This window comes from Crassostrea angulata, chromosome 7 (assembly GCF_025612915.1).
Source record: "Crassostrea angulata isolate pt1a10 chromosome 7, ASM2561291v2, whole genome shotgun sequence".
NCBI lineage: Eukaryota > Metazoa > Mollusca > Bivalvia > Ostreida > Ostreidae > Magallana > Magallana angulata.
In genome coordinates this window covers 7463369-7482237 of record NC_069117.1, presented here as the reverse complement: position 1 = coordinate 7482237, position 18869 = coordinate 7463369, and the positions used below count along the sequence as shown (strand labels likewise).

Sequence of the window (18869 nt, the reverse complement as noted above, 5' to 3'; positions counted from 1 at the left end):
CTCTCTCTCTCTCTCTCTCTGGGTAGGGGGTTACGCTGTATGTAATTAGTACCTTTGGCATACTTATTGTAGAGCAATATTCTCTCAAAAATTCTTTGACGTTCGTAAATACCTAAATAAAACTGTAAGTTGACAATGATGCAAGTTATGTGTAATTCTTGCTGCGCTCGCCAGAACGGTAGCACCGTAAAACATATTAAAAATGCTGAATCTAGGACAACATGTAGACCTTTGGACCATACATCAAAATAACAAAACCATTATAATTTCAACATTTTTTATTTGTAAGATTTCTTGTGTCAGTTCAATGTTTTGAATTTTTGTTGACAAATATTTACATGTATAAACAACTGATTTCTTCATTCAGTAAAAAATATGAACAGATCTTGGTTCAGTATGAAAAATCTTGTCATGAACAAAGAAAAATAACTCAATTCAAACATATTCTACCTTGAAATATCTGTTACTTTTCTCCGTAATTAAAGTTTAAAATCATAAAGAAATGAATTTCCTTCGATATCACATGAAAAACATAAATGTTTTAAACAGTAAAAGTAAAAAAAAGATGTAAAATCAACATTTTAAAAAAAAGGAAATGTTGATGCTTGTGTTTTTTAAACACTGTAAAAATGAACATTATTATGCTTGTAATTAATAATGCAATCAGTCCACATAAGGAACAGGGATGGAAAATTTGTGTTTCCAATACAAAAACTGCTTCTTCCACTCCATCCATTCTTTCCACCTTCTCATTTCTGACTCTTTTCGTTTTAACCTCTTTTTCCATTCCATGTGTGGATTATAAGGCATACCTTTATGAAGTCTGTGCCCTGCCTGTTTTTTCAGTCTTCTGTCCTTGGGCAGGACTTTGTTTTGATACTCCTCTCTGATCCACTCCTCCCCACGCTGCCGCCAATCAGGAGGGGAGGGGGCGGGCCTGACCTCTGAACTTGCTGTCACTTTTGTAAAGTTTGGCTTCACTGCAGCACTCTTTAGAATCTTCTTTCCTTGTAATCTTTTCCTCAATCTCTCTCTCATCTCTTCTTCTTTCTTTTCCTCCTGTGTATGTACACAAAACTACACAATATTAGATTTTAGTCAAACATGTATCAAAACATGAAATGAAATTCTTCTCAAATCTAAAAACAAAACATTAAAATATCTCAAACTGGAAAAGGGAAACAACTTGAGCATTGTTATGTCCAGTTGCTGGCGTTCCAACCCACTACCTTGTCTTTCCAGTTTTTGAGGATCTTCTCCCTCAGTTCTGTTTCATGATGTCTGAGCTCCTCCTTCCTCCTCTTCTTTGCCTCAAGTTTCCGCTTCTTCATATCCTCCTTGATTCTTTTCTCCTCCTCTAGTTGTTTCCGCCTTTCCACTTCAAGCTCCAACTCTCGCTGAACCAAATCATTGGACAACTTCTCTGCCTGCAAAAACAACAAAATGAACTACATGTACCAAGTAAATCAACAAACTTCTTAAATTAATATATACATAGACATGTAATTTATATTTATATCACATTTCTTGCCGTAAACTTTCTCTTAAACTACCGGTCCTCACTGACCTCAGAAAGTAAAGTGTGGCCACTTTTTGTGGAGATCCATTTTGACTTCTACAAACCACACTACTTCACTTTACAGGGCTGATCAATGTTTAAAAGAATTTCCAAACAAAGTTAATTGATAACATATTTAGTAAAATGTATCAGAAAAATTTTGTTTTTGAATATTTACATAAAATGTGTTAGAAAAAAGGTTAAGGTAAGGTTTGCGGCTTGCATTTTTTAGAGGGTGTACCAAAGTTACATACCAATTTGTTCACTATACTAAAGTCTTTTTTCTCATGAAATTCAAATGAATTTTGCCCGTCCCTTTTTATAACTACAAAAGGTCAAAGTTCATGATTTCCAATTTTCATTTTGATGAAATGTAAACAATTTTGTGAAAATATGTACATTTTATACGTGAATATTATGGGGGTTATTTATGCTTAAAATGTTCAAAAATCACTAATAATATCATGATTCACTTTTATTGATTTCTGATGAACTATCTAAAAATAGAACAAGAGGCCCATGGGCCACATCGCTCACCTGAGGAACAATAGGTATGATAAAGTCAGCTTAATGGAGTCATAATACAAACAATCTGGACAATGTACAATAATACATGTAGATCCTGTATAAATAAAATCCATTTTTCCCCCTTGGAACTCGGATAGCCCTGATTGCTGCCAATATTTACAAGAGCAGACTTTAATCACCACTCCTGCACATATATAGGGACTCAAAGTTACGCAGGCAGGGATGACCGCACACCTACGCAACTGACAGGTACCAACGTTAACGCAAGCAGAGATAACGCAAGCAGGGATGACCGCACACTTGCTCTAGAAAGACCAGATCAACAGAAGGGATGACCATACACTAGTGCTCCGCCGCAACCACCACCCAGACAAGCAGGTATGACCGCACACTTGTATTAATGCGATACAGGGCAGGAAGGACCGCACACTCTGTATCGCAGTTTAGAAAAACACAAAGATTAGATAGAGCAGGGATGTCCACACCCTCAATCTCTCCATACCTGTTCAAGTTTAACCCCAAACAGCCGCTCGTCGCAATGCAATATACACTGTCCCTATATATGTGCCGGCCTAAAATAATTCATAGTATCTAAAAATTGGAAATCAAAAATAAACAAACTAATCCGGCCTAACCCAAAACTACTTATGCAGAACAACTTATATACATTGAATATTTATTATTGTATAAAAATAATCATCACAATAATTGGTTAACAGTGGATGCATTAATGAAAATAATCAAGAAGCAATAAATCAAGGGCAATAACTCAAAACAGTAATACAAAAAGATTCTAATGAAAAAATAGCTGCCTGCTTCAATTTTATAGTCATATCACATGTTGAGTATTGCAGTTCTCAAAAAGATCCTTTACAATTGTTTATATATGGGATATTTAGCTACATCAAACTCTGAACCTTCTTGTGAGGCCGAAGAATTGCCCGGAGCCAAAGTCTTAACAATTATAAAATTCATCTTGCTGATTAGTTTCTGAGAAGAAGATTTTTAAAGATTTACTCTATATATATTCCTATGTAAAACTTTAACACCCCCCCCCCCCATGTGGCCTCACCCTACCCCCAAGGGTCATGATTTTCACAACTTTGAATCTACACTACCTGAGGATACTTCCCACAAGTTTCAGCTTTCCTGGCTGATTAGTTTCTGAGAAGAAGATTTTTAAATATTTACTCTATATATTCCTATGTAAAACTTTGACCCCCCCCCCCCATTGTGGCCCCACCCTACCCCCAGGGATCATGATTTTCACAACTTTGAATCTACACTACCTGAGGATGCTTCCACACAAGTTTCAGCTTTCCTGGCTGATTAGTTTCTGAGAAGAAGATTTTTAAAGATTTACTCTATATATTCCTATGGTAAACTTCGACCCCCCATTGTGGCCCCACCCTACCCCTGGGGGTCATGATTTTCACAACTTTGAATCTACACTACCTGAGGATGCTTCCACACAAGTTTCAGCTTTCCTGGCTGTTTAGTTTCTGAGAAGAAGATTTTTAAAGATTTACTCTATATATTCCTATGTAAAACTTCGACCCCCCCCCCCCCCCCATTGTGCCCCACCCTACCCCCGGGGGTCATGATTTTCACAACTTTGAATCTACACTACCTGAGGATGCTTCCACACAAGTTTCAGCTTTCCTGGTTGTTTAGTTTCTGAGAAGAAGATTTTTAAAGATTTACTCTATATATTCCTATGTAAAACTTCGACCCCCCATTGTGGCCCCACCCTACCCCTGGGGGTCATGAATTTCACAACTTTGAATCTACACTACCTGAGGATGCTTCCACACAAGTTTCAGCTTTCCTGGCTTTCTGGTTCTTGAGAAGAAGATTTTTGAATATTTCTCGAAATTTTTCATTAATTTCTAATTATCTCCCCTTGAAAACGGGTGTAACCCTTAATTTTCACAACTTTGAATCCCCTTTGCCTAAGGATGATTTGTGCCAAGTTTGGTTGAAATTGGCCATGTAGTTCTTGAGAAGATGTTGAAAATGTGAAAAGTTTACAGACAGACGGACGGACAGACGGACGACAGACAAAATGTGATCAGAATAGCTCACTTGAGCTTTCAGCTCAGGTGAGCTAATAAAATGCAACTAAAGTCTTAATTTTGGACTACTTTTATGTGAACGAAAACATCTTATTTGAAACCTTTCCAAGTCCATTGATTTCAGGAAAAACGTATCTTAGAATATGTGTAATCTGATGTTTCTAAAACACTATTCAAAACCATATGATGCGGATTTCGTTTTCGTGAAAATTGATAAAATGCTTGTGTCCTCTTATTTTTCATTGAAACTAAAAACCCCGCGAAATAAAAAAAACTGAAATCAATTATGACGTCATATAAATTTTGACGTCATAACTGAAATAAAGGGTAGTTGGTGTTACGTCACAATGAAAATGTGCGAGTTATCTCCCTGAAACCGCAAACCTTACCTTAATAAGTCCAAAATTAGTACAAAGTTTTATATGCTGCAAATTGCAAATGTTGCATGTATGGTGATGAGGTGATGGGTTTATAAATGTAGGAATGAATGTGTTCATGTAAATGTTAAACAACAAATTAACTTACAATTTATATAAATTATATGACAAAAGTCAAGCTTATTATTTCTTATCCAATTATCCTTTGTCTTGTAGACAAAAAATATCAATAATATATCACTCTGTAAACTGGTAAATTATACTATATTCTATGATTATTTTATAACACCACTTCTTGACTTTGTATTTTGGAGAGGGTTTATATAGGCTTTGCCTGTTGCCTAATCCATTTGATTACTCAATAAAATATGTTTGAATTAAATTATGTTGCATGTACAGAACTGTACAGTATGGGAACCAGGATTTTTCCATAGAGCTACATTTCTGCAGCTACTCCTGTATCAACAACATAATGAACTATATAACGAACTAATTCATTAGACAAAAAGGTGTTAATGCTGTCCTCTGAACTAAAATATACCACAGCTTCAAAACCTGTCTACATTAGTCTCTCTCTCTAACACATACAATAAAATGAATAAACACTCTGCAATCACCTTTATTCTAGAGAACAGTTCCCCCAGAAGTCTGATGGACTCCAGTTTCCTCTGGGCTACCAAGAACCGCCTCTCTTCCATCTGAATCTTCGCCTGATACTGCCTCTCTTCCTCCAACCTCTTCCTCTCCTGGGCCTTCAGTCTCCTCTTCTCTTCCCTCTCACGTCTTCGCTTTTCCCTCTTCTCTAGTTTCTCTACACGTTTTCTCTCTTTCTCCTTCTCCTCTTCTTCTTTTTTCCTCCTAGGCAATCAGAATTCATTTAATCAGTTGGAAATTGTTTGAAATATCAGGATTGGAAAAATACTGGCAATATAGACGCAAATCATTTCAATGTATAATTAATTGAAATTTATACCAGGTGGAGTAGCATCAATCAGCCTGACATTATGTTTGAATATTTTATGATTTAATGACTTTTTAAAGGTCTATTGACTGTTTTTTTTTATCTTCAATTAATTGCAAACGATTAAATTATAGGCAATAAATTCAATATTTATTGGTTTTATACGATATAAAATGGTTTGGAACAGTTTACACTTTTTTATGAACCGCTTCACAGTTTATAAAGCATAAACTCCCCCAAACCATTTTATATCGTATTAAACTAATAAATATTTCATTCACTCCTTAAATCATATGAACTATATCTTATTTCTTATCAAACAAGTTTTATATATAAACTGATCTACTTTTCTTCCTCGATTCTTTTTTCTTCTTCCTCTCTTTCCTTGCGAACTTTTTCTTCTCTTTCTCTTTCTAGCTGCTCTAATTTTTCTCGTTCCATTCTTCTTTTTTTAATGGATCTGTCCGACAAATGCTTTGTTTTGTCAAAGTCCACCTACAAAATATTAACATTTTCATTAAGTATAATGGTAAATGTTAACTTTACTAAGGCCATCTCTTAAAATATTGTTATTTGCCCTCTTCTTCTTTCTTAATGTTTAAACTGTTGGTTGATAGTGTGGGAAATTTTTTTAGATTGCTTTATTTTATTTTGAAATCATTTTTCAAATTACATCCCATGTATGTATCTAAACATATTGATATGATTTACTTTCTTTCATCAAAACATGAAGACTTGAGAAAAACAATTGATGGTTCCTGTACTAGACTACTACCTGGTAGTCATACCGCCTCTTATCACATTACTGTATACAGGGAAATACCTGCCTTTGTTTCATTCTTGCCTCTTTCACCCTTGTTGTCAGCAGACAAATTTACCAGTAAGACTGGGCTAAATCAAAAATATTTTTATATAGCTGTGTTAATTAGATAAACTGTGTCTGCGTGGATTCAAGATGGGGCTACATTGTTTGCAGGTGTAGAATTGCAAAAACAACATAAGGCAAAAATAACCCTGTATACAGTATCACAGAAAAATGGGTATCAAAGCAATGGCTTATTGTGGTTTCAAGGATACGCAAATTTGTTGCCAATGACCCTATCAATACACAATGTTAATAGAATTTGCACTTCAATGAACATTTAATTTTGTGGATCAACTTAACAACGAAATCCAAGAAAATTGTTATTCAATGAATATTGAAGAAACCACAGTATCAAATACACAAATTTTGTTTTCCTTCATCAAAACATGCTAACTTGGAGAGAGAATACAATCGATGGTCCCTGTAATAGCCATACTGACATGTACAAATATCCAATACCCCTCATACTGACATGTACAAATATCCAATACCCCTCATACTGACATGTACAAATATCCAATACCCCTCATACTGACATGTACAAATATCCAATACCCCTCCTACTGATATGTACAAATATCCAATACCCCTCATACTGACATGTACAAATATCCAATACCCCTCATAACAAAATTGACCGACCTGAATCAAGCCAATTGATATGTGGTCAGGAAATAGATTGAGGGTGTACCTTAATGCAAGATGTATATGCCTTCTCTTCTTCATCATCTGCTACGTATAACAACTTCATTCCTCGCAGTGAGTCCATAGCTTTAACAAAACTTATATATTCTTTATACTGAACATACAAATCAAAAGTAATCCCTGTGTTAAAGCTGAAAGTCTGCAGACCATTGGATTTAACTGCAGTCATTTCTTTCCTGTATGGGTCCAACATAGGAATGTCTAAGCACCGCACCTCCCCAAAATTCTCAAACACTCTCTTGACCACCTGTTCACTGGGTCTGTCCTTCTGTCTGTGAGAGAACCACTTAGTTGGTAGGTCCTTAACATGTATGGTGTCTGGTCGCTCTCCTGGTTTCATCTCATTCATGTTTTTGGCGTCTCTGAAGAACGAGTCCCAGTCGTGCTGTGAAGGGTGACTGACCTTGGCTTCCGCTGCCTTGACCTTCAGAACCTCAGGAAAGCCACTCAGTTTTATTGTCCTGCCATCCAGACACTGAATAATGGCCTTGATTTCCGTCTTTGTTTCTGCCTCTCCTTCCAATCTCATAAACTCCATTGTGCTTTTGATAATCTTCAGGGAAACGAAGGAGTGAGGTTTGGCCATGCGTTTAATTTTTTCCATCACCTCCCAGTTTGAGATAGATTTCCCTGAAACAAGATTTTGATGCAAAATTTAACAAATAATAGTCTTAAATATTGACCAAAAAAAATTCTAAACTACAACATAATATGAATAGTGCCTGTTTGGGAGGGTAACAGTTGAAATTGACACCCCCGATAAAACCATTGTCAACCGACATGAAGCGGAGGGTTGTCAATTTCAACTGTCACCCTTCCAAACAGGCACTATTTATTTTATTATACTGAATCTTTTAATTTGTCTTAATTAAAGAAAACATTACAAATGACGAGAATTCTATGGCAAACCATCAGGCATGTACATGTAACAATACCTGTTGTCAAGTGTGTTGCTAACGCTGTGGGTAAAAGAATGGATTATAAACTGCATCTAAACCAATCAGATTTCAATATTTAACATGAAAGTGTATTAAAATATACTTATTTCCTGCTCGACAGATTTAAGAGGGTAGAAAGTTTTATTCTACACTATAGTTTAATGAGAACACTGATTTGTGTAGCTGTTAAAGTAAATAAACAGAATTTCAAATAATAATTAGATTCACATGCAAATGTACAGTTCAATGAAAAAGAAACGTACCCATTTCTTTCAGTTTTGGCAGTTGTACACATACTGTAAGTTTGGCAATAGGTTTTAAGTAGAGTCCTTGTGCTTTGAACAATTCTACAGCTTCTGAAGTATCTGTGCAGAGTGTGGTCCCAGCCATGACTCAGATATCCTTGGAAGAGATGTATGGTACTGTAAAAGTCATTGAAAACTTTGTATATATAGATCAATAATTTGAATAAGAATATTGGTGCTTTTATTTTGCTTCATTAAGGTTTTATGGTAATATTTATGTTCTAGACATTTTTCCATGTAAAGTATGTGTAAAGCTACTGCACACCATAACACACAAGGAGCTCAAAGATTAAATGATGAATTTTAATTCATTGGGATGTAACAAACATTGAACATGTTAAAGTGCAACATCACAAATGAACTTGTGGCTGATAAAGTGGCTCTTCCATTATTTTGAACTTACATGTACCCATAGGATAGTAACAGTAATTTCAAGATACAACTCACATTTGCAGACAAAGAAAGAAGTTAAACTAGACTCTTGTTGCAAAAGCAACAAAAAGGTCTTCCGTTCCTCATGTATAAATCTGTACAAAAGATCCATTTCTCTTGTAAAAAGAAAATGGATATACTTTATATGGTAAAGGAATTCCCAAGACATAAACAAAACAAAAAGACAAAACGTCATTTTTGAGTACTTTCTGTGACGACCGGAAGTAACGCCGGATCATACAAAACATAGTAAACATATCTTCATACATTGCCTTTTCTTTCCTCAAAGTTTGGATGTTCAAGTTTTTTGTCTCGGGACCGGAAACGAACAAACGGAAGTGATTAAGAAATTGAAAATACGTATTTTAGTACATTTACCTATGATACGTTATTGTTCATCACATTGAGTAAAATGTTAAAAAAATTCAAATGTTAAAAAAAACCTTTTATTGCTTGAACACTTCGAGTGAAAACCGGAAGTGACGTACGATCAAATGGAACCCGTTAAACACATGTTCATACAAATGTCTATTATCCATATAAGTTTTATGTATTGATCTCTCACAGTTTCTGAGATCTTGGGGGTAGTTTGTTTTTTTAAAAGAAGGCTACCTGAGATATTTGAGATGTCTCACCGGAAGTAGAACTTTTTTTGGTTTTTTTTACCATGTGTGGATGACCTCTTGTATTTTTATAACTAAAATGTTACTTCCATTCTAAATAACCAACATATTTATAAAAATTCTGAATTTGGTGTACTTTCTGTGACGTCCGGAAGTTACGCCGGATGAAACAAAATAGTGTTTACACGTGTCCATACACAGGTCTATAATCACACAAAGTTTGGTGGTTGAGGTTGTTACCGTTTTTGAGATCTCGTCGATAAAAGGTTTTGTCTCGGGACAGGAAACGGACAAACGGAAGTGCTTAATGAAATTGAAATCTTTTATATCTTGTTTACTTTCCTATTTTACATTATTATTCATCGAAGTAGCCTAAAACTATCAAATAAAAACAGTTTAACGGATAAACAGTTTGATTTGTTTGAGCTCTTCCGCTGTGGACCGGAAGTGACGGAAGACAAAATGAAACCAGTTAAACACATCTTCAATCAAATGTCTATGATTAGTGAAAGTTTCGTGTCTTGATCACGTACAGTACCTGAAAACTTGCGGGTACAAAATATGTTTTAAAAAAGCTTTCTGAGATAACCGAGATATCTCACCGGAAGTAGATTTTTTTTGTTTATTCAACATTGTATAGCTGACATATGTAAGGATCTATACTATTATCTTTATTCTATGGAAAATAAATTAAATACGTAAAAACAAAAAATTTTGAAGAGCTTCCGGTGACGACCGGAAGTTACGCCGAACAAAACAAAAATGTTTAAACACATCTACAACTATAGGTCTATCATCCCTCAAAGTTTGGATGTTCAAGTGTTTATCGTTTCTGAGATCTCGAGGTGACAAGCTTTTCGTAGCGGGACAGGAAACGGGCGAACGGAAATGAATTTAGAAAAACTCAAATCACACACTTCTAGATCTTTTAAATTTCAATCATCACTAAAATTTTAAGGAAAATCTATCCAGACATCTCTGAGATATTCACGATACAAAAAGGGGAAAAAAATAATAATAATAATAAGAAAGAAAAAACCTAACAATCACTATAAGGTCTTCCGTTGGAAACGGAAGACCTTTAAAATGTAAAATTAAGCATTAAATCCATATCTTTTGAAAGATGTAGTCTCATAACTGCAACGGTGTGTGCAAACAAATTTTCATAATGCGCTAACGCTCATTTCTTAATTTGAATACACACATCGTTGCTTGAATATCACTTTAATCTTTCAATACCAATGTCAAAACTACATCTTTTTACGATGGAAAATTGGGTGAGTGAAGAGCTAACCACTGAGGTTCTTTAAGAAAAAAATTTTGCTGACAGATTTAAATGCATTGTCCTTCATTTGCCCTCCCAGTTTCTCTAATATCTCACACAGCCTATAAAACTATTTGGGTTCACAATTTCAGAAAATTCACTATTTCACTTCTGATCTTATGATTGTCAATGTACTCAATGTTAAAATAGTTCCACCATTTATAAAAGTATTGTGAAATCATCTATGTTTCAATTTTAATACCGAGCGCAGCGAGAGGCGGGCGAAGCCCGCCTCGCGAAGCGAGGATTAATGGTAACACGTATATATAAGAAAATCAGTGAAAAATGAAAGTTGAATCAGGGGTACTAAGGCCAAAAAAATTTTCTTCCAGCCCTGGGCGCCGCCATATTGGCAGCCATTTTGTTTTTAAAAAGTTAGTTCGATCATTGATTGATCAGTACTTATCGATGTTTGTTGCCCCTAAACTCGATTAAATAAGTTCCAGTGTTTCAATAGAAGGCAATTCGAATTAAAAGAAATTAAAAAGGAAACCAGATAATTTTCAATAGTGCTTCGATCAAGAAACACGACATGTTCTATGTATGTCTTATCAAATTATCAGATGGAAAATGGCCAAGGAACTGATCTTTTAGATACCGAATAAAGTATTTAATTTTATTACAGCAGCATTCATATGAATTAAATTGATAAACAATGAAAAAGAAATAAAAAATAGTTCGGAATAACATTACTCTCTTCGGCTATTTCCGAAGACAAAACTTGAACGGTTTACGTCTGAAATATGACGTCACAATGTAGACTGAGCACGCGACGTTTAGTAACACTTTGGCTAAGGATTTGAGTAGGAAACCAGGCGGATCCTACTGTGTGCGTTTCAAATAAATTTTATTCTACAAAAATCAAACTGCACTGTGGTAAATCTCCGCTCGGTCCAACGGTCACACCGTTTACATATTAGTGATGCAGTAGTTAAAAGTTAAGTTAAAACTGCTGAATGAAAAAAAACCCCAGAATAACTGTCATTAAATTTTTAGGCCTAGGTTGGAATTTCTACCCTCGTCCAAATCTCCTGGGTTGTTTTACAAAAATTCTTATGACAAAGATTTGATGCAACCTTCATATTTACTGGAAATATGCATCAATAATGTGAAGATGTATTTTTGTCAGCATTTATATAAGAATCTATTTTTAATTTACCTACTGATTTTCATAAAAGGTATTTCAGGCAGACATATATATTTTAATTGTAAATCTAAAATTCCAACGATCAATACTTTGTAATCTAGGCATGCTGATTACGGGGAATAGTAATGTGGACAGGTTTATGTCTCGTAAGTGTAACGGAACGTACAAATGACGTCCCTAATCAGTTTGCTGGTCGAAGTATTCCACTGAACAGGATGATTAAGTTAAAAAAATTTAATCTGTTAAAATGTAAACTTTTCTTTAAAAAACTACGAATCAAATATGATTCTGCATTTCGTACCGGTTTTCATTGGAAGTCCTTTATTTCAAAGCTATCCGTTACCCTCCATTCGGCTTTGGCAAGAAAACAAATCGGAAAATTATGAAGGGCAATAATAAAAGAGTCGGAATGAAGAATAAAACTAAGACGGAATAAACGGTACATAACACAACAACATTAGTGTAGAACAAATATTAATTTGCCAAATATAGTACTATATTCATATAATAGTAAAAAAGTATTTGTTAAACAAACAACAGAATAAAAGTAAAATGATATATCCCGTCCGTTGTACCATGTGTACTTTGAAATTGTTACTTACTTAGAATTCGCGGTGACTAAAGTTTTCGTTGATTTCGTGGACCTTCTCTCCAACGAATGAAAATCTCAACTCTCTGTTTGATTACAGTTTTATTTAATTTTCCTTTTTGCAAATTTTCTTTCGTGTAAAGGTCTGTACATATAAGAAATCTTCGACAGAAAATAAATAGCTTTTAGAAACGGGACAAACAGTTTGTGTGAGTGTGTGTTTGGGGGGGGGGGGGGGGGGGGGTGAACGGTAGGAGGATGCGTTTAATATTCTTTAATTTGAGAGAAGGGTCAATAAAATTTGTAAAAGGAAGTGGGAGGGGGTATGGGCCCTTGTTTCTATGTGTCTTCACGAGGCCTCTAAGCAATATAGGTTTAGGACAAAGACATGTTACGGGTCTAGGGGTGATGCCCTTAAAAGTTCCTGAATCTGATTGAGAAGGTATCATGAAATTTTCCAGTGGTTTTTTTTAATTATAACGTAAGAATCAAGAGATTTATAACTATTTTGAAGAAATATTTAGATGAAAATGAAAGAAATTCACACACACATATATGTAGACCCCTCCCCTTTATTTTTTTGCAAAGTTAGACCTAACCATTAGGAACATAGCATCAGGGAGGGTTCTGCCCCTCACTTTTTCTAGAAGCAAACAAAAGTGTTCCTAAATTTACCTTAAGAAGTAACTATCTGATCATAGATCAAGGTTTGTCGTTAACCACCTTTCTGTCTGATATTATTACCTAGTTTGAGTGGAAGACGCAGTGGTACTTTTGATTCTATAAGAAAATCATGGGAATCTATCTCAAAGTTTTAATAAAAACAGTCAAGGAGAATTGTCTTGAGACAAGAAGTTTATACATGTATTACATGTATTAAAAACTACAGACAGGAGAAGATATGTAATTGGAAGTGCAATAATAATTTGAGTGTTATGATGCATACAGTTTCAAATGATTTTCATCAATTTTTGAGGTTAGGGATTGCTTCTGTCAAATATTTCTTGTTTTAATTTTTTTTTTTTTGGTAATTAAACATCAATTTTTGCAAATTTACATTGCAATAATCATTTTCAGGAATTCTAAATGTAAACAATTGGAAGATATTATACATATATTACATGGCTTCGAGGGCGACATACCAGAATATTTGCCCCGAGGTGACAGGAAAGCCCTGGAGTGTTATGTCGCCCGATGCCGAAGGCAGAGGGCGACATAACACTCCAGGGCTTTCCTGTCACCGAGGGACAAATATTCTGGTATTGTCGTCCGAGAAGACATGTAATATATGTTATATAACATTTTTAAACAAATCAAACTCGGGTTATCAACATATTTATTTAATTCACAAGGCAGAGGCAAATGTTTTTAAAACACTCACGCTTGAGTTTATCACTTTTGTCGTATTTGCCGAATTTTTTCATTAATTAAACTATCGAGTTCATCTGAATTTAGATGAACAAACCGCAGACGTTGGCCTGACATGTTGAAAATTCGCGGATCTGTTTAGTACGTTTGCTTAGCAACTGGCTCGTTGAATTTCGAACCCGACGTAATTAATATGCAGAATTGTTGCACGCGATGGTGATATTACAGTTTCGGGAGGGCAATATAACTATTTCCTGTGAAATATAACTGTTTCCGGGAGGGCAATATAACTGTTTCCGGTGTTATTCAGCAATTTTCAGGGCATAGTAATAAAATTATCTCATTTGTGACATAACGAGAAAACTTCTTCAAAAATGGTATATAACACATATATATCATAAATATTTGCATCAGTATATATGCTTCAGTATGGAACCAATGGAATTAGCGAAAACGTTCACTTCAGTGAACTTTTTAATGACGCACGCGCTTTCCGCTTGTATTATTGTAACATTTAATTAATCACGCTTATTGTAATAATTCTGAACGGTTTGCTTTTTTCAAACGGAAATATAAGTAATAAACAACGTTAAAAAGTTCACCGGGATATGAACTTGGTTGGTACGTGATCAAATCTCCTGAGAGCCCTTCGGCGCTTCACTGGATTTGATCAAGTGACCAACCAAGTTCATATATCGGTAAACTTTTTAGCTTGCTGTTTATTTCTTAAATTAAAAACAGTTAAATATTACATACAATACGAGAAATATAAGCATAAAAGAATTTATTACATACGATATCATGCAAATTTCAAGAGATGTCAGATGTAAAATAAATTACTGATAAGAATATTACATGTAATACAGGAAGATGTTACTTGTAATTATATATAAAAAAGACTGGATAATATTACTGTTGTATAATCTTCGCGTGCTGGTAGTATGATTTACGTAATAAAGCCCTGAGGTAGTGATAACTCTAGAGAAGGTGATATTAATTAAACTTGACAAACTGCTTTAAAATTTTGAATATACATGAAGTAAAAACTGTAGGCAGATGTGATATAGATTGCATGGCTAAGGCTATATCTCTAGACAAGTAATAAAGTGAAATATTTTGAAAACTTTGATCTCGACAACTATATGCCATAAAGACGTTATAGGAGGCTGGAAGGACAACAAATTAACCATCAGATCTACCTAATATTCTAAGATACGATTCGTTTAGCTATATACAATTATTTAGTAAAGAAAAAAGTCCATATGACCTACCATTTAAATTTGGGTGTTCTCCTATATCTTTATATAGAGCTCTTCTTCTATAGGAGATCAATTCAGTCTACAAATGGTCACGACTATCAAGCGCTCTTAATATCAACATCAAATAAAAAATAGATGTTTAAAGGTGAAGACAGAGACACAGCAAAAGACATTGTCACAGCAGGGGGTGTCACGAATGTGTGTTTATAAATAAAACAAGACTTGAAAACAAATGATAGCCATTTATTATCATGTGGAATGAAGTCATATAATTTCATAATACATTAAGTTTCAAGTTTCAGATTGATTTTAAAACTAGTCACATATTTCATATCTACAAGGGGTAAATAAACAACTGAACAAATATAATTACATGTAATTTTACACCTTTAATACTGGTTATTACAAATTTCTTTACTACCTGGTACTTGAGTGGTAGCCTAAAAGCTTGCTTTCATGACCCGATTCTGATGTACATGTATACATTGAAAAAAAAAAACAGAAACAAAAATGGGGCTATTATAAAATCACAACCATGCTTATTCCCGTTTTCATACCTGACCAGGAAAAAATATTATAAAGAAATCATTTAATTCATTCTTATATTTTAAAACAAACAGCAGCTGTAGCAATTGTTTGAACCAAAATATGTCCACATTTTTTGTTTTAAATTGTATTGAAGGAAGATATACATCAGCCACAAAGCTCAACAAAACGATATCTAAATGTTGCATAACAGGCTAGCAACTTGTTTTAATTATTACTTACACTGTATTATAAGTGCATAAACTTTCCCTAAATTTAAATAATTTTCAGCATAACATCAACACATTATTTATCACAAGAAGATGAACATTGGTCTCTAATATCCTGAGGTAAAGAATATTGAATAACAATCTTTTTAATACTAATAGCCTACAAGATGTACTAACACCTAAAAAAGGTATTTGTTGAATGAGCACTACCTACCCGTTTCATAGAATCTGAACGAACAAATCATCAAGATCTACTGTAAGTTAGACAGTAAGTGTATATTTTATACCATTGAAATATACTACATATACATGTACATGTACCGCTACATTGTATATTCTCTTCAAGACCTCTTAAATTAAGACAATGACAGCTAAATGACGGATTCATAATCCTGAAAATCGATATGACGCACAAACTGGGAAAAATATCTTGCTCAAATATCTAAACAGTACCAGCTATACTATGATTACCGAGAGTCTTGTTACCATAAGACCTGAAATCAACTCCTCCCAAGTAAAATGTCACAGAAATTGACAGAATATACTACAGTACTATTGTGCTCAAATATCTAGCAAAAAAAATAAATTCCATTTATACATTCTACATTTGTATTATACCAATTAATAGTTAGGGGTCACTTCTTAATATGTTCTTGAATTAAAAAATAGTTTCAAATTGAATGTTACAATGTATAATACAGAGCATCAATGATTTTTTCCCAATGAGAAAGTCAGAAAGCTACCACAATCATACATACTGGCACTTGTGCCCTGGTAAAATGAGTGATGCTACCAATAACATACACATAATTGCAAACAAAAAATAATAACATTTAGTAAATACATTTACACAACTAAGTGAAAAGGCTAGATAATTTGTGTCTGGCCCAGAATAAAACCTGGGACCTTTGCATCATTGAAGTAAGGTGCTCTAGCACTGAGCCACCTAAGCTACATGTAATATCCACAGTCCATGCAAACTTCTAACCCACAGGTATTTGTACTATACTTCTACATTGTAAATACCATAGGTTTATCATATAAGTTATTAAGACATTAACAAGTGTTTAAAAAAATGATATGTCTTTCTTTTACAGTTATACATACTAATCTTTGTAAATTATCAAGTTTGAAAGAATTCTTTGCAAGAATGCTATGGAAAATCGGTAGGATTATTTTTATCTGGGGTGGAAATTTTAATACCATGTATTTTCCATAGGTGCCTAGTTTTACTGTCTGCCCTGGAATAGAATTTCCCACACACGTTACACTCAAAATGAGGAATGTCCCCACAATTGTACCGCTCATGTCTCATCTGAGATTTCTTACTGCTGAACCCTGAACCACACTTACTGCACTGAAATACTTTGCTTTCACTGTGTCTAAGACTCTGTGTCACCCTTTTATTCTCGAGCTTTAAAACTTTCCTTGGAGGGGTTTCTACTTGCCCTGGGGAGGAGTGTCTGGTTTCCATGTCAACATTATCCTGATTGGACTCTGTTTCCCCAAACAAATCTTCATCTTCTTCAGGATTGTGAGAGTATAATTCGGATTTACTCTGTGCTGACCATAGCTGGAATTCATCAGTATCTCCACTGTCTTCAACCACCTGTTTCTCCTCTACAAATTCTTCTTTTGGAGTCAAATTGGAATATTGTTCCTCTGTTTCACTTTCAAAACTCCCTGTATCATTTTGATAATGGTTTTCGGAATCATGCAGGCGTATAATTCTTTTCGGATTTTGTTTTCTTTTTGGACGACTTGAAAAATTTGGCAGGTTTGTCTCGGATTCCTGTTCATTTGTTAGTTCCCTGGGTTCTATCTTGATGGTGGGCACATCTGACATGCCAAATCTTTCTTCTTCAGTTTGATGTGGAATAAAATTATTTTGTTCAATTTCATCTGTTGACATTTTTCTCTCCCTTGGAAAGTCTATACAATTATCCAGATCATGATGTTCATCTGAAGCTTCTTTCGACAACTCTTCTCCTCCTACATGACAAACATTTTGTGTTAGATTATTTTCAACATCATCATTTATGTATTCTATCTGAGAGCTACAAGCTTCAGTGTCTCCAAGATCTTGGTGACAGTCATTTGTGATGTGAACTGCATTGTACTGTTTTCTTGGATATCTAGATAGATAAGAATTTCTTTTGAAGTGTTGCTGCTTTGTATTTTTCAGCTTTCTGGAATGTTTAATCTTGGCATCAAGAGATGTCCTTTCTGGTCTACTTCTTCTGTTGCCAGAGGGTAAAACTTTGTGTATTTTGACCACATCTTGACTTTCTGAGTCCAGGGTAGACAAACATATGATGGCGTCCACCTCTACATCCCCGCGTGATTGATAATGTTCCTCACAGATCTGTAAAATCACAGACTGCAGCAAGTGACACACATCCTCTTTGGGCTGTCTCTTGTACTCAGTCATGGTAAATCTTCTAGCATTTATCTGCAATAGATTGTATTGATAATGTTTTTAAATTTTAATCTTGCATATTGAAAACTGATGTAGGCCTATACAATTAACTTGCTTTTACATGTAATAAAGCGACAGGGACAAACATCTATCATCTGCAATAAATGTTTCCTTTGTGTATAATTCATTAATACAACATATAAAGATAAGCAGTCATGAAACAGATACATGTAATATGTTACATGAAATTATATTGAAATAAGATGACCTTCCGTTAATTAAAGAAACTGAGCATCAACTGCATATACACAATTCATAACACAATATATTGTTTGTTAATACAGAAGATCTTATCCATTTAACAGGTCTTTATTCACGACAAATTTTCAGAAGTTATGGGTCTTAAATTTTAGTCAGAATTTCCTCGAACCAACAATTAATTCTTCTGCACAACAAACCGATAAGGAGTGTTATAAAAATTTGGAATGCAAGGACTTGAGACTATCATTTATCGCTCTGATAATGCCCACATTTGTTGGCAGGCTCTCAACTGAAAAGAAACACCAATACCTTCGCCTGTCACTTCGCCATGAACGCCTTCCTAAAATTTCTATAAATGCCCGTATCTTCCAAAGTTTCCG

General features: G+C 34.5%; 2 protein-coding genes across 4 annotated transcripts; both read right to left on the bottom strand.

The window, feature by feature from the left end:
• Window positions 1–260: 260 nt before the first annotated feature.
• LOC128192784 (A-kinase anchor protein 17A-like) lies at window positions 261–12226 on the bottom strand. Of its 3 annotated transcripts, none has more exons than XM_052865748.1 (7): window positions 12140–12226; window positions 8271–8429; window positions 7056–7699; window positions 5846–5994; window positions 5156–5396; window positions 1230–1427; window positions 261–1077 (listed from the first exon to the last, which is right to left on the bottom strand). In XM_052865748.1, the coding sequence occupies exons 2-7, from the start codon at window positions 8395–8397 to the stop codon at window positions 664–666; spliced, it is 1773 nt and encodes a 590-aa protein (XP_052721708.1). In that variant the 5' UTR covers window positions 8398–8429; window positions 12140–12226; the 3' UTR covers window positions 261–663. The 3 variants fall into 3 exon arrangements, with proteins under 3 accessions (XP_052721708.1, XP_052721710.1, XP_052721709.1); XM_052865750.1 differs by having other exon boundaries at window positions 261–1059; XM_052865749.1 differs by having other exon boundaries at window positions 8271–8409; window positions 12140–12155.
• Window positions 12227–15281: 3055 nt separating this feature from the next.
• LOC128192785 (zinc finger and BTB domain-containing protein 24-like) lies at window positions 15282–18869 on the bottom strand. The gene is made up of 2 exons (XM_052865751.1): window positions 18799–18869; window positions 15282–18261 (listed from the first exon to the last, which is right to left on the bottom strand). Exon 2 carries the CDS (start codon window positions 18238–18240, stop codon window positions 16963–16965), a length of 1278 nt encoding a protein of 425 aa, XP_052721711.1. The 5' UTR covers window positions 18241–18261; window positions 18799–18869; the 3' UTR covers window positions 15282–16962.

Excerpts from the sequence above, each read along its gene's own strand:
- LOC128192784 (XM_052865748.1), bottom strand. The coding sequence starts at position 8,397 with ATGGCTGGGACCACACTCTGCACAGATACTTCAGAAGCTGTAGAATTG. Across the intron at positions 7,700-8,270 it reads GCCAAAACTGAAAGAAATGG|GGAAATCTATCTCAAACTGG; the intron begins GTACGTTTCTTT and ends ATCTTGTTTCAG. Across the intron at positions 5,397-5,845 it reads AAAAGAATCGAGGAAGAAAA|GAGGAAAAAAGAAGAAGAGG; the intron begins GTAGATCAGTTT and ends CTGATTGCCTAG.
- LOC128192785 (XM_052865751.1), bottom strand. The coding sequence starts at position 18,240 with ATGACTGAGTACAAGAGACAGCCCAAAGAGGATGTGTGTCACTTGCTG.